Source organism: Carcharhinus amblyrhynchos, chromosome 19, assembly GCF_965287045.1.
Source record: "Carcharhinus amblyrhynchos chromosome 19, sCarAmb.v2.hapA, whole genome shotgun sequence".
Taxonomy (NCBI): domain Eukaryota; kingdom Metazoa; phylum Chordata; class Chondrichthyes; order Carcharhiniformes; family Carcharhinidae; genus Carcharhinus; species Carcharhinus amblyrhynchos.
The window spans coordinates 4,175,280-4,188,529 of record NC_137342.1 but is presented as its reverse complement, the minus strand read 5'-3'; the positions used below and the strand labels follow the sequence as shown (position 1 = coordinate 4,188,529).

The 13,250-nt window shown below is 45.4% G+C and overlaps 2 protein-coding genes across 15 annotated transcripts in view; one reads left to right on the top strand and one right to left on the bottom strand.

Annotated features, from left to right (window-relative positions):
• Nucleotides 1–13,250, bottom strand: part of LOC145355267 (nuclear receptor subfamily 2 group C member 1-A-like) — a 98,665-nt gene that overhangs the window by 48,840 nt on the left and 36,575 nt on the right. The gene's annotated exons all lie outside the window — the stretch shown is intronic.
• On the top strand, nt 3,322–5,481 carry LOC145355549 (uncharacterized). The gene has a single exon (XM_080207795.1). It carries the CDS (start codon nt 3,408–3,410, stop codon nt 5,340–5,342), a length of 1,935 nt encoding a protein of 644 aa, XP_080063921.1. The 5' UTR covers nt 3,322–3,407; the 3' UTR covers nt 5,343–5,481.

Here is a 13,250-nt window from a genome sequence, read left to right as displayed (position 1 = left end):
AGGCAGATCCTCAATCCCAATCTATCCTACAGGAGCCAATTACCAAACTAAAATGTTGAACATATCAGGAGTAAAGGGAGGGGTATTTAGGGCGAAACTATTTGAACCACAGGTACTACAATGGGAGGAAGAGGAGCTTTTAGCAGAGCTCCTCCACCTCCCTCATCTCCCCTATGGTCTGTTGGGGCGGGACCTGATAATCCGCTTCGGGCTCCGAATAAATGTAGGGGACGACGAAGACCTGGTGGTAACTATGTCATACCTTAGCGAGGACCGACTCACGGGTATAGACTCTAGAGTATGGACGGCCAAGGGAAACAGAGGGCGACTCTCGATTCAGCCTGTAAAAATTGATCTTAAGCCCCAGAGCCCCTCTGTCAAGATACGTCAGTATCCTATCTCCCGGGAAGGGAGACAGGGCCTGAAAGAAGTGATGAAAGATCTGATAAGTGATGGGCTGGTGGAACCATGTATGTCGAGATATAACTCTCCCATTTTGCCAGTCCGAAAGTCTGACGGCAGTTACAGAATGGTCCAAGACTTGAGGGAAATCAATAAGATTGTACAGGTACGACACCCGGTGGTGCCGAACCCATACACTATACTGGGGCGGATACTCCCAGAACATGAATGGTTCAGTGTAGTGGATTTAAAGGACGCCTTCTGGGCCTGCCCGTTGGACGAGGCCAGTAGAGACTTATTCGCCTTCGAGTGGGAGGACCCTGACACGGGCAGGAAGCAGCAATACCGCTGGACAGTGCTTCCTCAGGGGTTCACTGAATCGCCAAATTTGTTTGGTCAGATTTTAGAGCAGGTATTAGAGGGACTGATCCTTTCCCCAGCCCTAAAACTCATACAGTATGTGGATGACCTCCTGTTGTCCGGACCCACAGAAGCGGAGGTCGTAGCGGGAACAAATACCCTTCTGAATTATTTGGCAGGACAGGGACTAAGGGTGAGCCAGAAGAAGCTCCAATATGCAGAAAGAGAGGTTAAGTATCTGGGACACTTGATAAGCCAGGGACAGAAGAGAATAAGTCCGGAAAGGGTGAGGGGAATAGTTGAACTGGGACTCCCGGGAACTAAGAGAGAGCTACGAATGTTTTTGGGACTCTTAGGTTATTGCCGATTATGGATAGACGACTATGCCCCCCTAACCAAGGGTCTGTACCTAAAACTTGTAGAGGGGGCTCCTAACAAAATCCAGTGGGACGAGAAAGAGGAGGAACTAATTGAGACCCTGAAACAGAAATTGATGACCGCGCCAGTCTTGAGCTTGCCAGATTTCAGTAAGGCATTCAGACTCTTTGTAAATGCCAAACAGGGAACCGCCCTCGGAGTTTTAACCCAAGATTGGGGGGGAAAAAGGAAGCCAGTGGCATTCTTATCAAAGATACTGGACCCAGTTTCCCGAGGCTGGCCAGAATGTGTCCAGGCGGTGGCTGCCACGGCCAAATTGGTGGAAGAAAGTAGGAAGCTGACATTTGGGGCACCCTTGACGGTCATTACCCCCCACCAGGTTAGGACTATTTTAAATCAGAGGGCTGGGAGATGGCTGACGGACTCAAGAATCTTGAAGTATGAGGCCATTTTGCTAGATCGGGACGATCTTAAGATAGAGGTCAATTCCTGTCAGAACCCAGCTGAATTCCTCTGGAAGGGGGAAGAAGGCGAGGGACTCGAACATTGCTGTTCGGACATAATAGATCTCCAGAGTAAGGTAAGGGAGGATCTAAGGGACTCCCCTCTTCACACTGGAAAGCGATGGTATATAGATGGATCCTCCCGGGTGGTAAACGGAAAAAGGCATAATGGATACGCGATCATTAGTGAAGCTGGCTGGAATTTGGTAGAAAGGGGGCGACTGCCTAATGTCTGGTCTGCCCAGACATGTGAATTATATGCTCTACACTGGGCTCTCAAGGGCTTAGAGGGATTGATAGGGACCATCTACACCGACTCCAAGTATGCGTTCGGGGTGGTACACACTTTTGGAAAAATTTGGAAGGAAAGGGGAATGATAAATAGTAGGGGAAAAGAATTGATACATGAGGAATTGGTTACTAAAATATTAAAAGACCTGCTGGGGCCACGGGAAATTGCTGTGGTCCATGTAAAAGGACACCAGAGAGACAATGGGATAGAGACAAAGGGGAACCAGTTGGCGGACGGACAAGCAAAATTGGCAGGGACGGAGGAGGAGATAGTGGACTGCTTGGTCTGGGTGCCCCAAGTGTCTGAAGTAATAGAAACACCAGCATTTAGCGAAAAGGAAGAAGCCGAGCTAAAACCACTTGGGGGTCAGAAAGATGAAAGAGGGAAATGGACATTACCCGATGGTCGACAACTATTAAACCGACCGATGACCAGAGACATAATTAGTCATCTCCATCGGGGAGGACACTGGGGGACACAGGCGATGTGCGATGCATTTCTGCGTCAGTACGTACATCCCGGTTTATACACTGTGGCTAAGCAAGTCACGAAAGATTGTGTAATTTGTCGGAAGATAAATAAAAAAGGACTGAGACAGAATACGAAGCAAGGAGGGAGAAGCCCAGCCTATAGGCCCTTCGAGTATATCCAAGTGGATTATACCGAACTCCCCCCCATAGGGCGCCTGAAATATCTTTTGGTAATAGTGGACCACTTGACAGGGTGGGTTGAGGCGTACCCAACCGCCATAGCCTCGGCGACACAGGTTAGCAAGGTCCTTCTCGAACAAATTATCCCACGATACGGACTCCCCCGGGCCATCGATTCAGACCAGGGGAGCCAGTTTACGTCCACTGTCCTACAGAACATAGTGCGGGCAGTGGGGGTAAGCTGGGATTTCCACACCCCTTGGCATCCCCCGTCCTCGGGCAAGGTGGAAAGAATGAATCAGACTATTAAAAAACAGCTGACAAAACTCAGGACAGAGACCGGGTTGCCCTGGACCAAGTGCCTTCCCCTTGCCTTGCTGCAAATACGAACGCAGCCACGACGGGACTTGGGTGTCCCCATATGAAATAATGTTCGGTCTCCCCTTTAATGGGCCAAAAGGGGAACTCCCCACATTCGAGTCCCGCGATGTATTTGTGCATAAATATGTTGAGGTCCTGGGGTCTGCTCTATCTCATTTACGCCAACAGGGACTCCTGGCACAGACACCACCTCTCGAGTTTGCGATACACACCATCAAGCCAGGGCATTGGGTCCTAATCAAGAACTGGAAACTCCAGACTTTAGAACCGATCTGGGATGGTCCCTACTTAGTACTTCTGACCACGGAAACGGCTATCCGCACGGCTGAGAAAGGCTGGACACATTACACTCGAGTGAAAGGACCGGTGCCAGAACCAGCAGAAGAAGTGCCTACTCCTGGCCACCACACCGCGAAGAACTGATTGGACTTGATTTTTGATATGTCAATTTGGGCAATATACGGCAATAGCGGGATGTTACTAATAATATGTTTACTCTATGGGGGCATAGGTGCTGGGCAGGCGGCCCAAGTGTACTCCCTTACTATAATCCAATCACCCCAGGCACAGGTAATTGAGATCGACCTCTGTCGAATGGTACCCTGCAAAGACGACCTTACGGGGCAGAAGAGATACCAGGGGAGGGAAATAGAATTACTTGTCTTCGATAAGAACCCAAAGTGTACTAAAAATGAACAGGGGAAAGTAGAATCTTGTCAAGTAGGGGGGTTAAATGAGGACGTTAAGTTAAGGATTCGCGAGAAAGTATCACTGGTTCCACGGAAGATCTTTCCCAGAGACTGTAAGCTAAACCAATGTAACCCCCTCTACCTCACCATAAAAAAGTCAGACGACGGTGGGACAGAGGGCCTCGACGGACAAGTTTTTGGGGTCAAGATCAAGGAACACACAGGGAGGGTGGGGGCGGCCCTGTGTTGTGTGCGGGTTACAGTCAAAAATGCCGAAACCAGGAACTCCTCCGCCCCTAGCCGGGGAGTCTCGGGAGAAGTCAGGGTAGTGGAGGTAAAGGATTTAAGAGAGACCATTGAAATAGAAACGGGATTCAGGGAAGCGAACACCTGGATAGAATGGGTCAAATATACAGTACAAAGTGTCGGAAAAGGTAACTGTTATGCGTGCACCAGTAGCCGGCCAACTCCCCAGGTGGTCCCATTCCCGCTGGGATGGGATAAAGAACCAGCTGAAATGGAGTGTATGGTGAAACTGTATCAAAACAGAGAGGCTTGGGGAGACCCCACTTGTCGCTCCTTGAGCCTGACATTTCCCCCAATCAAACTGAACAGGGCGTCTCAACCCCCCCCTTTTTCCGGAGTAACGGGGATACATCACACCTGTATCACCCGGACTGGGGATGGATTGGACAAGGAAGTGGGAAGCTTCGATAGGTGTGGAACAGTTAAGGAAGTCAGCGACACCACCGAGGGAGGAAACTACTCCCAAATCCAGGTACCTAGAGCTGATCTATGGTGGTACTGTGGAGGGAGGACTTTGAGACCCATTTTACCTCAGAAATGGAAGGGCACTTGTGCACTTATCCAATTGGCCGTACCCTTGACCCTGGCATTCGAACATCAGGGACCCCGTGGAAAAGAACGAGGGAAAAGGAGCCTCCCGGGTTCTTTTGATGAACGAATATATTTGGACGCCATAGGGGTCCCTAGGGGGGTCCCTGATGAGTACAAAGCCAGGAGCCAGATAGCAGCAGGATTTGAATCCCTGTTCTGGTGGGTGACTGTCAACAAGAATGTAGATTGGATCAACTATATCTATTATAATCAACAGAGGTTTGTTAATTATACCCGAAATGCGATAAGCGGGATAGCGGAACAATTGGACGCAACCAGCAGAATGGCCTGGGAAAACAGGCTAGCCCTGGACATGATTCTAGCAGAGAAAGGGGGGGTATGCGTCATGATAGGAACTGAATGCTGCACCTTTATCCCAAATAACACAGCTCCCGATGGGTCAATTACCCGAGCCCTCGAAGGGCTAACGACCCTAGCTAATGAACTAGCTGAGAACTCGGGTACAGACCTAGATCTCACTGGGTGGTTGGAAGCTTGGTTCGGCAAATGGAAAGGAGTAGTAATGTCCGTCCTTGTCTCTTTCATGGTAACGGCAGGGATATTGGCCGCCCTAGGGTGTTGTATCATCCCTTGTGTTCGGGGGTTGGCTCAGCGGCTAATCGAAACAGCCCTGACTAGGGGGGATGTCCTGAATGGAAAAGTGATAAATATGAATTTAGAGACGGAAGAGAGGATAAGCCTCTTAGGCGATAAAACTCTGGATGAACAGGCCCTCGACCTGCTGGAACGCCTGGAACACCAGAAGAATGTCAAAAATTACAAAGCGTAAGAAAAACAGGGGGGATTGTGAGGGATGGTAGCGGTAGTGTAATTTTTGAGTCAAGCCATCTGGGGCGGAAACCATGACAGAACCGTTAGTGTAACCTGAGGGGTTAAACGCTAAGACCAGCAGATGATGAAACACGCAGAAAAAGAAGAAAATAAAAACATGAGACTGGCAGGTGCTCGGGGTCTTCAGCATAGCCTAAAAGAGATTTACACCATATAAAATAAATGGGTAAGCAATTTACGGGACAATGAAAAAGAGTTAGCTGAATTGATGAGAGGTAAAACGATTTAAGCCTTAAAAGGGGTGATTGGATTAGAGTTAATGGGATGTCAACAAGGGAGGAGATCACTCAGTAAAGAGATTAAGGAGTGGTACCCAATAAAGAAAGGAGGGCTGTCCTATTGTTATCTAGGAAAAATGTATATAAACTAAGATTGTGTAAAGCAAGGTGTGTGTACCCACGGGACGGCACCCTTTCTTGCAAGATCGAATAAACCGACAGTTAGCTGAACTCATCCGTGTATTTGATTCAAGGGGGGGAATCATAAAGTGAGTATCTGACCGTTTCTCACACAGTGATGGTAACACCATTGAATGTCAAGGAGTGGCAGTTAAAGTGTGTCTCTTACTGGTGATGGTCACTGTCTGGCATGAATGTTACTTGCCACTTGTCAGCGCAGGCCTGGATATTGGCCAGGCCTTGTTGCACTTGAACGTGGACTGCTTCAGTTTGAGTCGTCACGAATGGCGCTGAACATGGACGAATATCCCCACTTCTGACCTAATGACAGAGAGAAAGTCATTGATGAAGCATCTTAAGATGGTTGGGCCAGCTCAGTACTCTAAGGGATTTCTGCAGAGATGACTGACCCTCCACAACCATTTTCTGGTGTACCAGGTATGACTCCAATGTCTTATGAATTATTCTTCCTTAGATAAGGAGACCAAAACCATCCACAATGCTCCAGATGAGGTCTCACCAAATGCAGCAAAATATCTTTACTCCTGTACTAAAATTCGATGAAGGCCAACATACAATTTGCCTGCCTAATAACTTGCTGCACCTACATGCTAGCTTTTAGTGACTCATGAAAAAGGACACCCAGGTCCTTATGGACATCAACGCTTCCCAATCTCTCACTATTTAAGAAAAACTGTTTCTTTCGGTTTTTCTACCAAAGTGGAAAGCTTCACATTTATTCACATTATTTCCCATCTGCCATGTTCTTGCCCATTCATGAGCCTGTCCAAGTCACCTTGAAGCCTCCCTGCATCCTCCTCACAACTTACATTCCCATTTAGTTTTGTGTCATCGGCAAATTTGGAAATATTACAATTGGTCCCCACATCCAAATCACTAATAAAGATTGTGAACGGCTGTGGCACTAGCACTGATCCTTGCAGTACCCCACTAGTAACAGCCTGCCATCCTGAGAATGACCTGTTTCATCCTCCTGTTTTCTGTCTGTTAAACAATTCTCAATCCATAGCAGTAGGTTATCCCAATCCCATGTGCTCTAATTTTGTTTACTCGCCTTTTGTAAAATCTTATCAAAAGTCTTCAGAAAATCCAAACACGCCACATACTGGTTTTCCTTTAGTAATGCTACAAGTGACAGACTCAAAAAACTCCAACAGGTTTGTCAAACATGATTTCCATTTCATAAATCCATGTTGACTCTGCCCAATCATATCATAGTGTCCTGTTATCACATCCTTTATAATAGGTTCTAAGATCTTATGTGGCTTAGTGTCAAATATTGCTTGGTAAATTATGAGGTGCTTTGGGATGTTTAAATATGATAATTGTATTGCATAAATGCAAGTTGTTGCCAGCATTTACATTTTGTGTTGTGTTCTTTTCAACATGAAAAAAAATGTTCACAGGAATACTTACACTGAAGTGCTGCTTGGGCATCAGATGGCATATGCAGAAGTCACAAACATACAAAACAGGAGCAGACGTAGGCCATGCAGCCCCTTGAGTCTGCTCCACTGTTCAATAAGATCATGGTTGATGTTTGTATTAAGTTCCACATTCCCCATCTACCTCTGATAACCTTTGATTCCCTTGCCTAACAAGAATCTACGTCCATATTAAAAATATTCAGCGACTCTGTTTCCACCACCTTCTGAGGCAGTTTGTTTCAAAATTGCACAACCTTCAGAAAAAAATTCTCTTCACCTCTGTCCTAAAAGGGCCCCCCCAACTTTAAAATAGTACCCCCTATTTTTGCACTCACCTATAAGGGGGAAACACATTTTCAATATCCATCGAGTCAACACTTCAATCATGTTATCCCTCACTTCTAAACTCTAATGGAAACAAGCCCAATCTTTCCAACATATTCTCATAAGACAGCAATTGAGTAATTGGTCAAATTACTCCAATTTGTGTTAGCGACAGTATAAAGCATAAAATAATTATAAAGAGTCAAAGTTTTGCTCTACTCTTTAGACAAAACTAAAATTGTTCATATTACATATATTAGATACAAGTAAAATTCTCTACCATTCCATAATCCATTCATATTTTATCAGTATCCATGCTAGCAATCCTTACAGTACAGCACATTGTAATTCACATCGAGCAGTTTGTTCACACAAGTTGTACCAGCAGTCAGCAGAGTTTACATCAGGAGTGAAGTTCAGATCAGGATGCTGCCAGAAAATACCATGTCTAAGGGTGGCTAGATCCCAAACTGGCCAGTGGATGGGAGAAGCAAAAAAATTACACAAACGACATGTGACCAGGTGTTTTCTCCTGAAGTCACCGTGAAGCGACCATTGCCTCACAACTTCTAATCTGGTTTCAGAGTGACCCGAATCGACATGCTGGCATCACAGAGTCCAGTTCCAAATAAGTCATCTTTGGGTTACTAAAATGAAACCAATTTCTTTGTGCAAATGTTAACTTGTAAGAACCACATGGAACTTTACTGAGAAGAACGAGGCAGTGAAGACTGAATGAAAGATGATGTACATACAATTGCAATTTTGAGTTTTAACCTCTTGAACTTCATGAAAATCAGTTTTTACTGAAACAGCTCTTTCCCAAGAGGTAGAGGTGCAATAAGGCAAAAAGATAGTGTAAAGTAACATTGAGATGTAGGACACTGTAAGCGATGGCACCAAACTGTCTGGTTAGCAGGCCACAATATATTCTGATGGTGAAGCAAAAGACATGAGAAAATTGTCAAGGACTGCGACAGATTGTGCAGCTATCACACACACAGGGAGAGGGCTATGAACCAACTTGAGCTCAAAAGTTGGTTCTGAAAGGCTTTTGCCCTTGAGTTTAGAAACAATCGAAATCCATTTATTGGATGTAAAAAAAGGCAGAGCTTTCACCCACCTTAGCATTTGTCCTCTACATAGAACACATCTGTAATAAATGTTATAAATGTGCATTTTCCCTTTGGCTCCCAAATCTTTTGCATTTTGACACAATCAAAAAAATGTTAGGCTAATGATCCTAACTCATTAATGGCAAATGAAAGCAACAAGACTTCCAACAATTTTGAGCACCAAATAGAAAAGCCTATCAGGCCAGCACCATTTCTGAGTCTCGATCAAACCAATATGGATGATCATAAAGCAGCCTACCAACACAGCATTCAGTAATCCAGAAACATATTGAAGCAGGAGCAAGCTAAATGCTACCAGCACACCACTTCATATAGGAAATCTGCAATTCTGTTCATTTTTAGAACATGCTAAATTACTTTTGCAATCTTCTAGGACTAGTGACCAAGGTATTAAAACTATTCTAGTGTCAACATTATGAATTATCCCAATGAAGTCATTATGTAGCTTAGTCTCTTGTAAGATCACAATGGTGTTCAAAAGATCCAGAACAACTAACCAAGATATTAGAAACAGAGTGAATGCCAGAATTTTTCTTGTATTCAACAGTGAAGGAATGGCAATATAGTTCCATGTCGTGATGTTGAGTGGATTTGATTTTTTTGTCATAGAAACATAGAATGTTACAGCACAGTACAGGCCCTTCAGCCCTCAATGTTGTGCCGAGCTATGATAAATCCCAAGATCAAGCTATCCCCTCCCTATAATTCTGGAGTGCTCCATGTGCCTAACCAATAACCGCTTGAAAGTTCCTAAAGTGCCTGACTCCACTATCACAGTAGGCAGTCTATTCCACACCCCAACCACTCTCTAAGAACGTACCTCGGACATCCCTCCTATACCTCCCACCACGAACCTTATAATTATGGCCCCTTGTAACAGCTACATCCACCCGAGGAAATAGTCTCTGCACGTCCACTCTATCTATCCCTCTCATCATCTTATAAACCTCTTAAGTCACCTCTCATCCTCCTCCGCTCCAAACAGAAAAGCCCCAGTTCCCTCAACCTTTCCTCATAAGACCTACCCTCCAAACCAGGCAGCACCCTGGTAAATCTCCTCTGTACTCTCTCCAATCCTTTTTATAATGAGGTGACCAGAACTGAACACAATATTCCAAATATGGTCTCATCAACATCTGGTATAGTTGCAGCATAACCCCACGGCTCTTAAACTCAAACCCCGTTAGTAAACACTAATACACTATAAGCCTTTTTCATGGCTCTATCCACTTGAGTGGCAACCTTCAGAGAACTGTGGATTTGAACCCCAAGATCTCTCTGTTCCTCCACATTCCTCAGAACCCTGCTGTTGACCCTGTAATCTGCATTCAAGTTTGTCCAACCAAAATGAATCACCTCACACTTATCAGGGTTAAACTCCATCTGCCACTTTTTTGCCCAGCTCTGCATCCTATCAATGTCTCTTTGCAGCCTGCAAGAGCCCTCCAGCTCATCCACTACTCCACCAATCTTGGTGCCGTCAGCAAATTAACTAACCCACCCTTCAGCCCCTTCTTCCAAGTCATTCATAAAAAAAAATCACAAAAAGTAGAGGACTCAGCACTGGCCTCTGTGGTACACCGCTGGTAACTGGCCTCCAGTCTGAAAATTTTCCCTCCACCACCACCCTGTCTTCTATGATACAGCCAGTTACATAGAACATAGAACATTACAGCGCAGAACAGGCCCTTCGGCCCACGATGTTGCGCCGACCAGTTACAAAAACTATGACCCACTAGCCTATACCAATCCCTTTTCGTCCATAAACCTATCCAGAGATCTCTTAAACGCCCCCAAACTAGGCGCATTTACAACTGCAGCAGGCAGGGCATTCCAATCCCTCACCACCCGCTGAGTAAAGAACCTACCCCTGACATCCGTCCTGTAGCTACCCCCCCTTAATTTAAAGCCATGCCCCCTCGTGCTAGCTTTCTCCATCCGAGGAAAAAGGCTATCACTATCCACCCTATCTAAACCTCTAATCATCTTATATGTTTCAATAAGATCCCCTCTTAGCCGCCTTCTTTCCAACGAAAACAACCCTAAATCCCTCAGTCTCTCCTCATAGGACCTCCCCACCATACCAGGCAACATCCTAGTAAACCTCCTCTGCACCCTCTCCAAAGCCTCCACATCCTTCTTGTAATGTGGGGACCAGAACTGCACACAGTACTCCAAGTGCGGCCGCACCAGAGTTGTGTACAGTTGCAACATTACGCTGCGACTCCTAAATTCAATCCCCCTACCAATAAACGCCAAGACACCGTACGCCTTCTTAACAACCTTATCTACTTGATTCCCAACTTTCAGGGATCTATGTACACATACACCTAGATCCCTCTGTTCATCCACACTATTCAAAGTCCTTTATATATTTATATATTTAAAGTAATATCTTGATAGAGTCCTTGATAGGTATGTCCCTGTCAGGCATGGAGGAATTGGTAGATCTAGGGAACCGTGGTGCACTAAAAGAGTTGAGTCGATGGTTAAAAAGAAAAAGGAGGCTTATGTTCTGATGAGATTTGAGGGCTCAGGTAGTGCACTAGAAAGCTTTAGATTGGCTAGGAGGGAGTTGAAGAGGGAGTTAAGAAGGGCTAAAAGAGGACATGAGAAGACTTTGGCTGATAGGATTAAGGAGAATCCTAAGGTGTTCTATAGGTATGTCAGGAACAGAAGGTTGGTCAGGGCAAGATTAGGGCCAGTTACAGACAGCAGAGGGAAGTTGTGTGTGGAACCGGAGGAGATTGGAGAAGCATTGAACCAATATTTCTCTTCGGTGTTCACGCAGGGGGACATGAATATAGCTGAGGAGGACTCCACATCCTTCTTGTAATGTGGGGACCAGAACTGCACACAGTACTCCAAGTGCGGCCGCACCAGAGTAGTGTACAGTTGCAACATTACGCTGCGACTCCTAAATTCAATCCCCCTACCAATAAACGCCAAGACACCGTACGCCTTCTTAACAACCTTATCTACTTGATTCCCAACTTTCAGGGATCTATGTACACATACACCTAGATCCCTCTGTTCATCCACACTATTCAAAGTCCTCCCGTTAGACCTATACTCGACACATCTGTTGCTCCTACCAAAGTGAATTACCTCACACTTCTCCGCATTAAATTCCATCCGCCACCTCTTATAATCATATATAAATTTATATATATAAAGATATAAGATATTACTTATCCAATTGGCCAAATTTCCCTCTATCACACACCTCCTTATCTTCATGAGCGTATATTGTCACATATATTAGTATACAGAGAAAAGTATTGTTTCTTGCATGGTATACAAAGCATACCATTTCCATGCTGTACACTTCTATGACTCCAAGGGAAGAAAGTGTTTGCATAATGTAATGTTACAGTCATAGCTAGGGTGCAAAGAACGATCAACTTAATGAAGGCTAGGTCCATCCAAAAGTCTGATTGGCCTATCTCTTGTTGGAGATGGTCATTGCCTGGCATTTGTAAGGTGCGAATGTTACTTGCCACTTATCAGCCCAAGTCTGAAAGCTGTTCAGGTCTTGTTGCAATGGGTACAGACTGCTTCAGTACCTGAGACATAAATGGTGTTCAACATTGTGCAGCCATCAGCAAGCCCCTACTTTTAACCTTATGATGGAGGGAACGTCATTGATGGATGATGGTTGGGCTAGGACAGTACTCTGGTGAATCCCTGCAATGGTGTCCTGGGACAGAGATAATCGGCTTCCAACAATACAACCATCTTCCTCTGTGCCACGTATGACTCCAGCCAGTGGAGGGTTTTTCCCAAATCCACTGACTCCAGCTTTGCTGGGAATCCCTAATGCCACAATCAAATGCTGCCTTTACGTCAAGGATAGTCACTCATGTCATGAGTTCAGCTCTTTTGTCCATGTCTGGACTAAGATTGGAATGAGATCAGAAGCTGAGTGACCTTGGCAGAACCCAAACTGAGCATCAGTAAGCAGGTTACTTTAGAGTAAATAATCATACTGTCAAAGACTCCTTCCATCACTGTGCTGATAATTGAGAATATCCTAATGGGATGGTAATTGGCCAGGTTGGATTTGTCCTGTTTTTTGTAGACAGTTTTCCACTTTGCCAGGTAGACGCTAGTGTTGTATAAGAACATAAGAAATAGGAGGAGTAGGCCATCTAGCCCTTCGAGCCTGCCCCGCCATTCAATAAGATCACGGCTGATCTGTCGTGTCTCAGTTCCACATCCCCGCCCTCTCCCCATAACCCTTAATCCCCTTGCCTATCAAAAACCGATCAACACGCGTCTTAAAAATATTTAGCGAGGCAGCCTCCACCACTTCAACGGGCAGAGAATTCCAGAGATTCACCACCCTTTGAGTGAAGAAGTTCCTCCTCAACTCCGTTCTAAACCACCCCCCCTTTATCCTGAGGCTGTGCCCTCTAGTCCTACTGTCCTTTCTGAGCAGGAAGAGCCTCTCCACCTCTATCCTATCCATCCCATTCATCAACTTATATGTCTCAATGAGATCTCCCCTCATTCTTCTAAACTCTAACGAGTACAAGCC